This window comes from Siphateles boraxobius, unplaced genomic scaffold, assembly GCF_051911475.1.
Source record: "Siphateles boraxobius isolate OS27281-9 unplaced genomic scaffold, OSU_SipBor_1 16, whole genome shotgun sequence".
In the NCBI taxonomy this organism is placed as follows: domain Eukaryota; kingdom Metazoa; phylum Chordata; class Actinopteri; order Cypriniformes; family Leuciscidae; genus Siphateles; species Siphateles boraxobius.
Window position 1 is genome coordinate 19,033,799 of NW_027508766.1, and position 15,209 is coordinate 19,049,007.

A 15,209-nucleotide genomic window follows, 5' to 3' on the forward strand; every position below is an offset into this window, starting at 1 on the left:
TCCGGTTCTGTTGTCAATCCGCGTTCACGAGGCCAGTGACGCTGCTGACGTAAGACGCTGCTGACGTGTTATCTGGTGTGTCCGTGTATTCGGGTTCAAATAAATATGTCTGGTTAAAAAAAATGCAAGTCTTCCCCTGTGTCGAAATCCTTAGACATGTTTGCAAAGATTGTTTTGTTTACAGCGTGCGTCTCCCTCAGACTGTGAACGAAAGCTCGGGCGCACCAGATAACACGTCAGGTCGTCTTACGTCAGCGGACTCATGAAAGCGGATTGACAACAGAACCGGAAGAGAATACAATGCTGAATAAAGTCGTCGTGGAAACATTTTGGATAATGTTAAAGGGTTAGTTCACCCAAAAATGAAAATTATGTCATTAATGACTCTAAAAAATTCTAACTAACCCACTGAGGTCACATGGACTACTTTGATGATGTCTTTATTGCCTTTCTGGACAAGGACAGTATACCATACATAGATTTTCAATGGAGGGACAAAAAGCTCTCGGACTGAATCTAAAATATCTTAAACTGTGTTCCGAAGATGAACGGAGGTCTTACGGGCTTGGAACGACATGAGGGTGAGTCATTAATGACATTTAACATTTATTTAACATTATCCAAAATGTTTCCAACAGTGTTTAAAGTCCCTGTGAACCGGAAGTTGCAACTGATTTTACTTAAATGCTGTGACGTATTTCCAAGTGAAACGGCGGGGTCTTACTTTAGCACACCTCCTCTCCATCTCTCGCTCATAGCAGACTAATGGTTGGAGGTGAGTGGTTAAGCGTTTTCATCCTAAGTCATCAAACTGACGTCATTGGAAAAGGATAACATTATAGACCGGAACTAAATTCTCAGATTTTAATTAAAGATTACCACGACAAACTACAGTAGTCAACATTTGAAGTGGATATACACGTTCTTGTCTTAGGACAACTTTGATTAACTTTTTTGATCCACTTCAAATGCTGACTATTGTAGTATGCAATTTACCAACAAAATAATCTACCTTTCATTAATATGATATTCTAATATCGATCTAGCTTACTGCAATGTGTAACAAGTGTCTCATACCAGTCACTGAGCTAAAGCACAGAGTAACGTTATAACAAAACATAACATACTTGTGGCTATTTCATTAGAATGATATTAAATTTATGAAAATAAAATTATGTGAATTTAAGTATTCAAAAGTAACTGTAAAAAAGCTCAAGTTCAGGGAAGAGGGCGGATGTTAAACACAATTTTAATCGTAAAATGAACATACACATCAAAACAAAAGGAGCAGCAACATCTGACTGAAGCATGTACGAATTATAAAAACAGCAGCGTAAAATGTCTCAGGCTCTCGGCCCTGCACTGCTTCATACCACAGTAATGCTAAATAAACTTTAATACATTAGCTCATGCATGGACATGATTTCTGCTCTGTTGTCCATCAGCTGTGGAGGTGAAGACAACTCCCCCCATGATTCCACGCTCATTCACAGCTTCATCAAGCTACGCCTTAGTTATTGTTTTGAATAAACGACAGATGCATTAATGTCAAGTGTATTAAAAATGTGTACCTCATGGTGTTAGATACTTAAAAATAAGTCCTGAAATTCAGACATACAATTATTTAGCATACCCAAATAATTAAAGGAAATGGGTTCGAAAAGTTTCATGGTCACACATTGACAGAAATATTACTGGAATATCTCAGTTATAACCTCTCAAAATAATCTAAAATAGCTTCAGTACCCACCTGTATACTGCACAAAGACTCTTCTCACTATCAGTTTCAACACACTCTTTAAACTCACTTAAATATGAACAAGAAATGAACAAAATATTTGCCAAACAAAAAAATATAGGCTAGTTTACATCAGGAGAGAGTTAAGTGGGCCACAGGTCACATACACTAAAGGGTGAGTGTGAAGTGCACCTCTATAAGAGCAGCTGTGCCTTCTCACTTTGAAGAGGTTCTTGACTTGTTTTCTATTACTAGAGAACATACAGTAAGATGGTTGTTTGGTGTGTGCGCACATGCACACACGCACACACGTTTTATGGGTAGACATAATGATTTTTATACTGTACAAACTGTAAGTTCTATCTCCTAACCCTAAACCTACCCATCACAGAGCACTTTCTGCATTTTCAGATTGTCAAAATACACCAAGAATGATTTGTAAGCCATTTTTCTCATGGGGACCAAAACATTTCCCATAACATAGGGGGAGGCCAACACAGTAAATCTACAGTATATGAAACACTGTGAATCTCACTGCAAACAATAATTTTTTCCAACTAGAGCTGTCAAAATTAACGCGTTAATTTGACGATTCTTTTTTTTCAGTTTAACACGTTAAAAATATTTAACGCAATTAAAGAAGCATCTGTTTTTTGGTCATCCTTTGGCTGTGCTACAGTATATGATCACGCTTTCATTCATTCAAGTGCCAATAAACCATTCAAGCACGATTAGACTCAAAAAAATAATTTACTCAACTCAATCACGCAGTCAGCTGTCAAGAAAACTTCATGGATTCAATTCAGGTCAGAAATATCATGGATGGATTTGATTTGGGTGGATGTACTACCAATTCTATACTAAGGTTAAGGTTTGGGTGTTTTAAGGTTAGTATTTTTTTCAACGTTATGTAGGCAAGCAGCACTGTGATTGATATGTTCATCTTTAGAATCAACTCTGGGGTGGGGTTTGTGCTTAACAGTTTTTTTTTAAATAATTTTATATTGAGTAACACAGAATTATAACATTAATTTTAAAAGTATTGGTTCGCAACACAAGCCCTATGTCCGAATATGGCGACCAACTGTATAGTAGGCAAAAAACAGTATGTGAGCTACTGTGAGTAGTAGTGTTAATTATGTCAGCTATTTTTTTTTATTTAGTCCTGTGTCAAATGTACTAGTTATTACCATATTTAGTCAATAATTTTTATTCGAATAAGCTACTGGGAATTTTATTCTTGTTTTAGTCGATGAAAACTTAAGTCACATTTTCGTTATGATGCATTATGGTTAAAGTGATAATCACAATTATTTTACTCAAAATTATAATTATAATCGCAACAATTGCTGTCATTTGAGAAATTTATTTTTACATTTCATAGTAATTATTGCACTTTCTCTTCACAAATTAATAGAATGTCAACTCATACACATGATTTTATTTAATCTAGTTTCCTGATTTATTATAGGCTATTTATCATATAAATTTAGCACTCTCTATATTATGAAAACTGGTAAAACATGACATGTTTCTCAAAACTTTAAATAGTACTTCCAATAATTGCAAATTATATTAACTTTTCGATTAAAACTTCAGCAAAAAAGACTTGTATTGGATTGTAGGTTTCATAAGTGTATTTATTCGGCAACCACAATCGCAAACAAACGAGATTTTTGGATTTACAGTTCATCACTGAAAAGGTTTTATAGCAGATTTAGTCGCAGCAAAAGCGGAAGGAACACAGACTGGCTATGTGACACTTTCATTTGAGCAGAATACCTCAAATGAGATTGCTAAACTCCAGCTTTGTCTGTGTTTTCAGATCATCTGCGCTTTTTCCGCAGTGTAGAGAAACCACATGCGCATGGTTGCCAGATTGCAAATATTAAGTAAAACATGGGGCAGAAAACCTATCCTTTTTTAACAGGAAAGCTTTGATATGGGGCATTTCAACTATTGACATCTGGCAACCGCAACCATGAAAGCTTGTAGAGACTTGTTCAAAAAGGCTGCATCCGAAACTGCATACTTCCCTACTATATAGAATGCAAAAAACAGTATGTGACAAGAGTAGTATGTCCGAATTCCCAGTACTTATAAAAGTACTTATACTCATACTTCTTTCTGTGAGATTCTGAAGTGTGCATACGATGGACACTTTACTATCCCACGAAGCCACAGGACAGGATTTGTGAATGACAGTGAAGCTATGTAACTGACGCTGGTAAGTCACATGATAATGACAACATGGCGAATGTCATACATTCATGCTTCACACATTCATACTATATAGAATTTTTTTAGCGGTTGAGAAGTAATTACTTATTCAAATTAGTACTTACTCAGGGTCTGCATCTGAAATCACATACTCTATCTGTAATATTTTGTCGTCTCTTTTTCTCAGACAAAAACAAAAGAAGAATCTGGTAAAGTTATTTTGAACAATATTTTAATCTCATCTTTTTTCGTCAACAATATTGCAAGTTGATATAGTCACAATTATCGCTTAATGATGTTGAAGTTGTCTTGTCATCGTCTCGAAATTTCGAAATTAACGAAATTAACACAACAGAGTAGTATGTCTGAATTCAAAGTTTTTATAAAACAGCAGGCAAAAAATACCTGGATGACTTACGGCGAGATTATGAAGTGTGCATCCGATGGACACTTTTCTGTCCTATGAGGCCACAGGAGAGGAGTTGTAGTTAAAAGAATAAAATGAATGGCAGTAAAGCTACACAACTGACAGTGACAACCTGGCTGATGTAAAACATCCAAATTTTATTCATATTACACACATTTGAGAGGTCCTGAAGGCAAGTCTCAATCCTTGATGGTGAACAGTATCTAGCACTTGCAAATATGATTTTCTAGCAGAGCTATAAACTATGCTCCCATAAGCCAGGAACAGACCAACAGTCTATACAGCCACAAAAGAACTGTGCAATCAGCACCCCATTTTGTTTTTGCTAGTACCATAATAATATTAAACGCTTTTAAACATCTGTTCCTTAGATACTTTAAATGGGAAATAAAAGTCATTTTATTATGCTAAATTATTCTAACAAAAGCCACTAATTTCCTAAATGCCTTTTTTCCCCCTCATCCTGTGGAGTTTGTTTGCACCCTCATAGGCATAAAGCATCTCTGCAACGTCTTTATTCCCAAAATAGCATTACTATCAGTGTTTCTGCCTGTAGAAGTAATGCTGTGTGTGCATGTTTAGCTTGTGGTGGTAACGTGTATATCTGTACGTACTAAAGGAAGTGACATACACAATACACATCACATTCTCTGTGAAAACAAAATCATCTCTTTTGCTGTTAATTGACCTCTGGCTATGATCCCAAGAGAATAGCACAAACATAAAACAGAAACAAACCTCCTGTGCAATTAAATCCACCTCATTTTTAGTCCCCTCATAAGCTGCCCCAGATTTAAAAGAAGAATGCAATACTTTAAGAAGAAGAATTTGACTGAGGTTTAAGCATAAAGCTTAGCAAAACAGGACAAATGGCTTGATAATAACAGTAAAAAAAGTAGCATCAGTGACTCACACGGTCGTCAAAGTGTTGCCACAACAATGAAGATCAATGAAGGCTTTATTCCAGTAAAATAAAATGGGCATGTTTACCAGCTTTTTTGTCATGGATCTGCTCAAAAATTCGTCTTGAAAGGATTTATATGATGATTTCTAACGTAAGCTGCATAGCGTAAAACGCATTGATCTCAACACATACTTACTCACTTAAGTTTAATTGGGGCATTTCCCATGTATGTGAGGAAAAAGAAATGTAAGCCATGGGTTCTCAGGCAGTAAAGCTGCCAATGTCAAAAATAAAGCACCACAACACCCCATCTGCAGAGCACACGCTAAAACCAGACAACAATAGAAATGACTCACATCAGGAAACCACCACAATTTAAATCTGTCCTTTTGTGGTCTAAACCAGTCTGGTGGAGTCTTACTCAGACTTGAGTGTTTATTGTTGCACACATGTAGTGTTTAACAATGTGTATATCTCTTTATCCTACCTGTACTTGGCCCTTGCCCATGATCTTGTCCACGATCTCATTATCATCCTTATTGATCTTTGATTTGTCGTAACACTTCTCATAGCACAGGATCCGCAGACACTGAGAGCCCTCCAGCTCTATTTCAAACTCCTGTAGGAGAACAAATAAATTAATTGACAGATACATGATGGTAATAATTGGTCAGGTGAATCTTAATTATTATCATGACATGACAAAGCTCACCTCATTCCAAGTTGGTTCTGTTGTGTCCCTGAACACGCGCGTTTTGGCCTTACTGACGAAGTAACCGAAAGAGTCTACCTCCAGCGTACAGTACATATCTACAGAGAGAACACAACAATAATGACCTCATGAGAAAAAAAAAAACATTCATAAAAAAAGGTCATTCGAAAGCTGTTGTTACATACACACACCTGCAAAAACAAAACAGTTGAATTCTATATTATTTGAGGTCCGAGGTTTGATACCCATAAACAGCAGTAGTCAAGTCAAGTCAAGTCATCCTCATTTATATAGCGCTTTTAACAATGTAGATTGTTTCAAAGCAGCATTACAGAGATAAACATATAATTTAAGGTAACAGAGATTGGTTTGGTTTTATAGTGGCTCTTGAAAAATGTTTTTTCCAGCTAAAGTTAGTTTTGATTGATTCACTTCCGTCTAAATGATAGTTTGTTATTAAATTAGGGGCCGCTAAGACGACACCGTTCTCTCTAAACAGACTTTAAACGTGAACCTGTGATAGACGCTGATGGCGTTCACATGCGCATTAAGAATTTATTCTATAGTTATGTGCGTTTGTATATATGTGCGCAGGTTTATAATTCCTTACAAACCATGCCTAAAGAAATTACTTGTCTATAAATTTTGATGCAGAATTTTTATTTTATCTTATCACTTTGGGTAGGTACGCGAACCGAAAAATTCCACAACGCTTTATCTGTAGAGGGGTACAGGGATCCTCCATAGGGAGAGGCTAGTTGGCACTTCAGCACTGCATTGTCATCGGGTCCAGGCGAAAGTCCTTCGTCAGATCTGGAAACGGCCTGGATCCGGCAGGCAGATAAACAAAGACACTAAAATTAGCGTAGATGCCATTCTTCTTATGATGTAACGAGTACATCAGGATTTGAGGGAAGTGTTCCCAGTTCCGGCTGACCTAATCTAAGCAGCCTAATATTAAATTATAGAAGTCTATAGAGTGTTATGTGAATGCTAGGTCAAAGAGATGTGTTTTTAGTCTAGCTTTGAACTGACAGACTGTGTCTGCTTCCCGGACAATGTTAGGAAGATTGTTCCAAAGTTTTGGTGCTAAATAGGAAAAGGATCTACCGCCAGCAGTCGATTTATATATTCTAGGTATTATCAACTGGCCGGAGTTTTGAGATCGCAATAGACGTGAAGGACTATAATGCGTTAAGAGCTCGCTCAAGTACTGGGGAGCTAAACCATTTAGTGCTTTGTAAGTAATCAGCAATATTGTAAAATTTATACGATGTTTAATAGGGAGCCAATGCAGTGTTGACAGAACCGGGCTAATATGGTCGTACTTCCTGGTTCTGGTAAGAACTCTAGCGGCTGCGTTTTGGACTAGCTGTAGTTTGTTTATTAAGCGTGCAGGGCAACCACCCAGTAGAGCATTACAATAATCTAGCCTTGATGTCATGAACGCATGAACTAGTTGTTCCGCATTTGTCAATGAGAGCATATGACGTAATTTAGATATATTTTTAAGATGGAAAAATGCGGTTTTACAGACACTAGACACATGACTTTCAAATGAAAGATTGGTATCAAAGAGCACACCCAGGTTCCTAACTGACGGCGAAGACTTAACAGAGCAGCCATCAAGTGTTAGACGGTATTCTAGGTTATTACGTGTGGTTTTTTGTCCAATAATTAGAATCTCTGTTTTTTCAGAATTTAGTAGTAGGAAATTACTAGTCATCCAATTTTTAATATCAACTATGCATTCCGATAATTTTGTGAATTGGTGAGTTTCGTTAGGTTTGGAAGAAATATAGAGCTGAGTATCATCAGCATAACAGTGAAAGCTAATTCCATGTTTCCTAATGATATCTCCTAAAGGTAGCATGTACAGAGTGAACAGCAGTGGTCCTAGTACTGAGCCTTGTAGTACGCCATACTGAACTTGTGATCGATAAGACATCTCTTCATTTACTGCTACAAACTGATAGCGGTCAGATAAATATGATTTAAACCATGCTAGGGCAATTCCACTAGTGCCAACATAGTTTTCTAGTCTATTTAAGAGAATGTTGTGGTCAATGGTGTCAAATGCAGCACTAAGATCAAGTAACACTAATAGAGAGATAAAACCACGATCGGATGATAAGAGCAAATCATTTGTGACTTTAATGAGAGCTGTCTCAGTGCTATGGTGCGGTCTAAATCCTGACTGGAAATCCTCGCAGATACCATTTCTTTTAAGAAAGGAACACAGTTGTGAGGATACTGCCTTTTCTAGTATCTTTGACAGAAAAGGTAGATTTGAGATCGGCCTGTAATTGACTAATTCTGTAGGATCGAGTTGCGTTTTTTTAACAAGCGGTTTAATCATAGCCAGCTTAAAGGTTTTTGGTACGTATCCTAGAGACAAAGATGAATTAATGATGTTAAGAAGAGGATCTATGACTTCTGGAAGCATCTCTTTCAGTAGTTTAGTCGGTATAGGGTCTAACATACATGTTGTCGATTTAGATGAATTAACGATTTCGCAAAATTCTTCCTCTCCTATGGCAACAAATGAATCAAATTTTTCCTCAGGGAGACTATAATGCACTCCCTGATGTGATGCTGTAGTAGACGGTTGCATAGTTATAATTTTGTCCCTAATATTATCAATCTTATAAGTGAAGAAGTTCATAAAGTCATTACTGCTGTGTTTCTTGGAAACTTCTGGGCTTGAAGCTTTCTTTTTCGTTAGTGTAGCCACTTTTTCAAATAAATACCTTGGATTATGTTTATTTTCTTCTAATAGGGTTGAAAAATAAGCAGATCTAGCAGCTTTTAAAGCCTCTCTGTAAGCAATCGAGCTCTCCTTCCATGAAATCCGAAATACCTCTAGTTTTGTTTTCTTCCAGTTGCGCTCCATTTTTCTGGCTGCTCTCTTAAGGGCCCGGGTGTGCTCGTTGTACCACGGTGTTGGACTATTTTCTTTAATCTTCTTTAAGCGCAACGGAGCAACTGTATCTAAAGTGCTGGAAAGGAGAGAGTTAAAAGTTTCTGTTGCAATATCAAGTTCTTCTAAGCTATCTGGGATGCTGAGACGATGAAACTGATTAGGAAGATTATTGATAAAGCAATCTTTAGTGGCAGAAGTGATAGGTCTAACATACTTGTAACATGGAGTCGGCTTTGCAGCCTTGGCTAAATGTAATTTACATGAGACTAGATAATGATCTGAGATGTCGTCGCTCTGCTGCAGAATTTCAACAGCATCAACATTGATCCCATGTGATAATATTAAATCTAGAGTATGATTACGACAATGAGTAGGTCCTGACACGTGTTGTCTAACTCCAATAGAGTTAAGAATGTCTTTAAATGCCAATCCCATTGCATCTTTTCCATTATCTACATGTATATTAAAATCACCAACAATTAGGACTTTATCTGCAGTCAATACTAATTCTGATAGAAAGTCAGCAAATTCTTTGATACAATCTTTATGGTGCCCTGGTGGCCTGTAGACAGTTGCCAGCAGAATTCTCAAACTTGATTTATCCTTTACATTATATATTTTTACATTAAGCACCAACACTTCAAAAGAAATATATTTTAAACTAGATTTTTTAGTGGTTTTGAAAATATTACTATAAATTACAGCGACACCTCCCCCTTTGCCTTTCAGGCGAGGTTCATGTTTATAACAGTAATCATGAGGGGTGGACTCATTTAAAGTAATGTAATCGTCTGGTTTTAGCCAGGTTTCTGTCATACACAGCACATCTAGGTTATAATCTGAAATCATATCATTAACTATGAGTGCTTTTGAAGTAAGGGATCGAATATTCAGCAACCCAAGCTTTATCGTTTGCTCATCTGTATTATATCTATTTTTTATTTGTTGAATATCAATTACATTTTTAACCTTAGATAGGTTTGGACGTTTTTTGGATTTCCAAATTCGGGGAACAGACACAGTCTCTATATGATGATATCTAGGTGAAAGAGCCTCTATGTGATGGGATTTATCTGACCTTGGTGACGCGAGGCCACTAGCAGACGGTCGGTTTAGCCAGTTTGTCTGCTTCCTGACCTGATCCCCAGATTGTCATGTTTTGTCTCTAAGACTATGAGCCATATTACTAGAGAGAAGAGCAGCACCATCCCAGGAGGGATGAATACCATCTCTTTTCAACAGGTCAGGTTTGCCCCAAAAACTTTTCCAATTGTCTATGAATTCTATATTATTTTGCGGACACCACTTAGACAGCCAGCCATTGAGTGATGACAATCTGCTAACTATCTCATCACTCCTTCGAACAGGAAGGGGGCCAGTACAGTAAGAGTAACAATCTATATTACTTGGCAGGAGAATTATTCATTTTATTTCATTTTATTTTTTATAAAAATATATTATAAATTATTTTATATTCATTTTGTTTTATATAATATTATATAATGTACGTCAGAGGGTACCAGCTAACCACGCCCTTGCCTACAGAGAGATGCGTCTCAGGTGCACGCCCCCCCTCCGCTGGGCTCTGCCCACTTTTCCAGCATTTTTCAAATATTGCCAGTGGGTGGAGTCAGGCTCTGACCAGGGGTTTAGTTACCCTTTAAAACCTTGAAAGATTTTCTCAACCCTACTGGTCAACCATATATTATGAAAAGCATCCATATGTTTCAATACTGGCACACAATACAGCGTATTAACCCCTCTCAGAGTCTTTTGGCGGAACAGGCACACAAGGTTGGTGGGACAACCACCAGTGAACACAGCATTTGTCTTATCTATGTGTCTAAAGGTAGGTACTCACCAAACCGACGGCAAAGAACTAGAGCTGATGAAAGCCGATTGTGTTGTCACCTCGCGTCGAGGAAAAAATCTGTGATAGAACACACCGAAAGGACTACAGGCGACTGTCAACTAGCACGCTTGTTCTGTGTCTGCGTGTAAAGGAGATAACTGTCTATTTAAGCATATATATATTTGTCTATATTCCGTTTGGAATATCAATCATGCTAATCACAATCTTTATTCCACTCCACTCATGTTATTATGAAAATATTCGCGGTGGAATGCTCAGGCAAGATGACGTAAAATTACCGTCTTGATTTCTTTGATTGCTTTTCTATGGTTGCATTTGCACCGCCAGTAGAAACTATGAGGTGACGTAAGCAGGCAAATCGAGCAACATCATTTAAGCGCGGCATTCAACAAAGTCAACAACTGGAGGATGGAGGACGCTGTGATTGTAGCTGTGCTTCTGTTATGCGGGGTACACTCTACAAGATATTCGGGGTGATTTTGGTAATTGATAGTCTGGTGTGTAATGTGTATGTTAATAAATGTAGTTTCTTTAAAACTTTATGTAGTTTCATAGCGTGTTTCTTTATAATGGAACTGTATGAGCATGCAAACACACCAGCTTTATTGCCACATAATAAAGGTGCAGTACATTCAGCACATGGCCAGAATGATTGTTTACATGAGATGACATCACAATGTCATCAGTGGGAATTTCAGGGGTTTCTTTGAGACTGGCTTTTTGATTTGGGGTCAATTCAGTTAATAAAATCATGGTGGAAACAATCTGCCCCTATTGCAAAATAAGAATACTTTAGAATAATTTTAAAAAGAGTAATTATTATTAATATAATCTACATTAAATTAATATATTTAAGTGTGAACTGAATATAATGTTTTCAGACACTTAATTGCATGTTAATTGAAATTCAATGAAAAAGTATTATAGCAGGGGTCTTTTTCAAAGCGATAGAGACATGGAGCAGGGACCCCCGACACAAAATGTGTCAAACAGAGTTACATATTAAGCATATAGCCTTCGATATTAATAGAAACGAACTATATTGTGATTAAGAATTAGCTATATTAAGACAGTAGATCAGAACTATGCACATTATTGTTGTTGCACATGCATCTCTGTATATTACTTTTCATTGTTAAAATTGAGATTAATACATCATAATAAACAAAATAACATGTTTCAAAATCACAATTCATTAGTTGTTTGCAGTTGTTTTGCAGAGTCATACATTTTTAATTAATCAGATGAACAATTAAACATTTACCTGAACTTTAGTTTCTAGTTTATTAAAAATTCAGATTTTAATTTTACTAGTCAGATGGGCAATTTAACATTTTGATTGTAGCTGTGCTTCTGTAATGCTGGGTAAACACTACAAGGGGTGATTTTGGACCGATTTCTCCCCTTCCGACAATCAAAGGTAAAGTCTCAAATATCTTGATGGTTCAACAGATTAATTTACCAGATTTCATGGTATGAGGTGTGTTAAAAGTGTTAAGAGTGTTAATCTGCACGGAAGCACATCTGAGCCGTCCAGATCTTGAATTGTAAAACATTCAACCCCAAGGAAATGCGCACACACTCTGGAGATTATCACGTGAAACGAAAAAATACCCAATCAGAAAGCGAGCTGACAGAAGACTCACCTCCAGCTTGCGCTGTAACATGTAAAGTCCATGTTCACACCATTTTCACGACTTCATCTAAACATTTTTTCCCCCCCTGTAAATTTTCTGTAAAAAGCAGTCCATACGCTAAGCGCCATTTCTTCTTGCCAGTCGTCATTTTACTTTAAAGTCACGTTTGATGTGAAATATTTTGCGAAGGGGGGACTCTGTTGTTTGTGAACAGAATCTGTTAGTGTGTGGTGTGCTTTCCTGGTCACATTGCGGCACTCCACACACTAGCGGAACAAAACGGTTAAATCTATGATTTATTATCATCATGTTTGTGGTCTCTAATATTTTGAAAAACTAATAAGATTTTAAGAATATTTTAGTGTGGCCCCAGCTTTATGTGTCGTGGGTTTCGTCACAATGGAGATGGATGTATAAGTTATGAGATTAAAAGTGCAAAAAGGAGGGCTAAGAGACGAAATTTCCCAGGACAACTTGCTGTGCTACATATGGAGGCTGAAAAAAGAACAACGCCACAGACAAAGGTGGCAGGTAAATGGCGTTAAAATTGGCTTTCTGTACATTATGTTAGTTTGTGGGGTAAAATGTACTCGGTTACTAACGTAACCTCGGTTCTCTCTAGAGAGGGAACGAGTACTGCGTAATATCTTACGCTATGGGGAAAACATCTTTTCCACGATATCTTGAAGCCAAAAATTATCCAACATTTTTAATTAATGTAAAACGCTGTGCAGCAGCATGCAGACATAGGCAAGACGGCTCGTGCGCCTATTGGCTGCCCTGCTGCAAGAGCAGCAGCCTATCGAGAGAGGCCCTGCGTGACATGACACCCAATGGGGGCGCTTCGCGCCCATTTCGTCAAGTCCCGCCAGAATAGGCGTGGCCTTGGTCTATAAATACGCTCGACAGGCTGATACAAATTGGTTTTCATCACTGAAGCGAACCAGCGCTGTTGTATGCACGGCAAGATACGCAGTACTCGTTCCCTCTCTAGAGAGAACCAAGGTTACGTTAGTAACCGAGTACGTTCTCTTACGAGAGTATCTCTCGTACTGCGTAATATCTTACACTATGGGGAACACGATGCAACACGCCGTGCGTACTGGGATCCGACACCAAAGCCCCAGGGGCAGTAACCTGGGGCTCATATAGTGCATAATCACTGTAGACTCACAGAGAGTCGGAGAAGAGAGGCTACAAGCATCATTCCCCATGAAATAGCATCCCACAGGAGCTAGTTATGTTAACAGTGTTTCACGCAGACAGGGTGAACGTGTTCAGCCTGAACTGGGTATAAGTACGGGTTATTCAACACCCATGGAGCTGTTCTATGTGAGCAATGCACAGAATCCGAATCAGAATCAGAATCAGAAAGAGCTTTATTGCCAAGTGTGCTTGCACACACAAGGAATTTGTTTTGGTACTGAGGCTTCCAGTGGACATATACAAATACAACATGAAACAGCAAGCACAAGCAATGCACAAGCAAAACTCAGCATTCTGCGCCGGCACAGCGGGGCAGAGAGTACTGAATTCTAGAGCTTAGCCTGTAAGGCGGGAACCTCTAGGTTATAGAACCTTATAAATGCAGACGGCGAGGCCCAGCCCGCTCACATACAGATATCATGCAAGGAAATCCCGCTAGACCACGCCCACGACGAGGCCACGCCTCTCGTGGAGTGCGCTCTGACACCCAAAGGACACTGCAGGCCCTTAGAAGTGTAAGCCAGCGCTATGGCATCGACTATCCATCTGGATAGGCTCTGTTTTGATGCGGCCAGTCCCTTGGAGTGTCCGCCAAACAAAACAAAGAGCTGCTCAGTCTGTCTGAAGACAGACGAGTGGGACACATAACCTCGCAGTGCCCTGACGGGGCAAAGGAGATTAGCATCCGCCTCCTCATTATTCACCGGGAGGGCACACAGGGAAATAACCTGGGCCCTGAACGGTGTGTTGAGGGATTTGGGCACGTACCCGTGCCTTGGTTTGAGTATGACTTTCAAGTCGTTAGGCCCAAACTCCATACATGACGCGCTTACTGAAAGCGCTTGTAAGTCCCCTACGCGCTTCATTGAAGCAAGAGCCACAAGAAATACCGTTTTGAAAGACAGGTATTTCATGTCTGACAAATGGATTGGCTCGAATGGGGCACCTTTCATGGCTTCCAGAACCGTAGAAAGGTCCCACACAGGGACTGAGGGGGGTCTGGGAGGATTCAGCCTCCGAGCTCCCCAGATGAATCGCACGACCAGGTCGTTTTTCCCCAGTGACTGGCCAGACATCGGTTTTGCAAACGCTGCTATGGCCGCCACTTATACTTTGAGCGTGGACGGGGTTCTACCCTTATCCAGCAGCTCCTGAAGGAAGGAGAGCACTTCCGTAACCCCGCAGTCTACGGGTGAAAAGCACTGAGCTTGACACCAGGTAGAGAACACTGACCATTTCGAGGAGTAGAGCCGTCTAGTAGACGGGGTCCTAGCCTGCGTGATCGTGTTTAACACTCCCTCCGGGAGGTTAGCGGGTACCCGTTGATGGCCCATGCATCTAGGGACCATAAATCCGGGCAAGGATGCCAAATCGAGCCCTTTGCCTGAGAGAGGAGGCCTCTCCTCACCGGTATAGGCCACGGGGCAGTGCTGGTCAGCCGCATCAGGACTGGGAACCAAATCTTGTTCGTCCAGAGCGGAGCCACGAGCAGCACTGGGCATCCATTTTCCCTGATTCGTTCCAGCACTTGAGGCAGGAGCGAGACGGGGGGAAAAGCATAGAGGGGGG

General features: G+C 39.2%; 1 protein-coding gene across 5 annotated transcripts in view; it reads right to left on the reverse strand.

The window, feature by feature from the left end:
• The window catches only part of abr (ABR activator of RhoGEF and GTPase), a 320,646-nt gene that overhangs the window by 86,676 nt on the left and 218,761 nt on the right, over positions 1-15,209 (reverse strand). For all 5 annotated transcript variants that reach the window (XM_077231905.1, XM_077231903.1, XM_077231907.1 and 2 more), the window contains 2 exons: positions 6,002-6,099; positions 5,777-5,908 (listed from right to left, as the gene is read on the reverse strand). In XM_077231905.1, the coding sequence (XP_077088020.1) occupies positions 5,777-5,908; positions 6,002-6,099 (230 nt within the window). The remainder of the gene's footprint in view (positions 1-5,776; positions 5,909-6,001; positions 6,100-15,209) is intronic.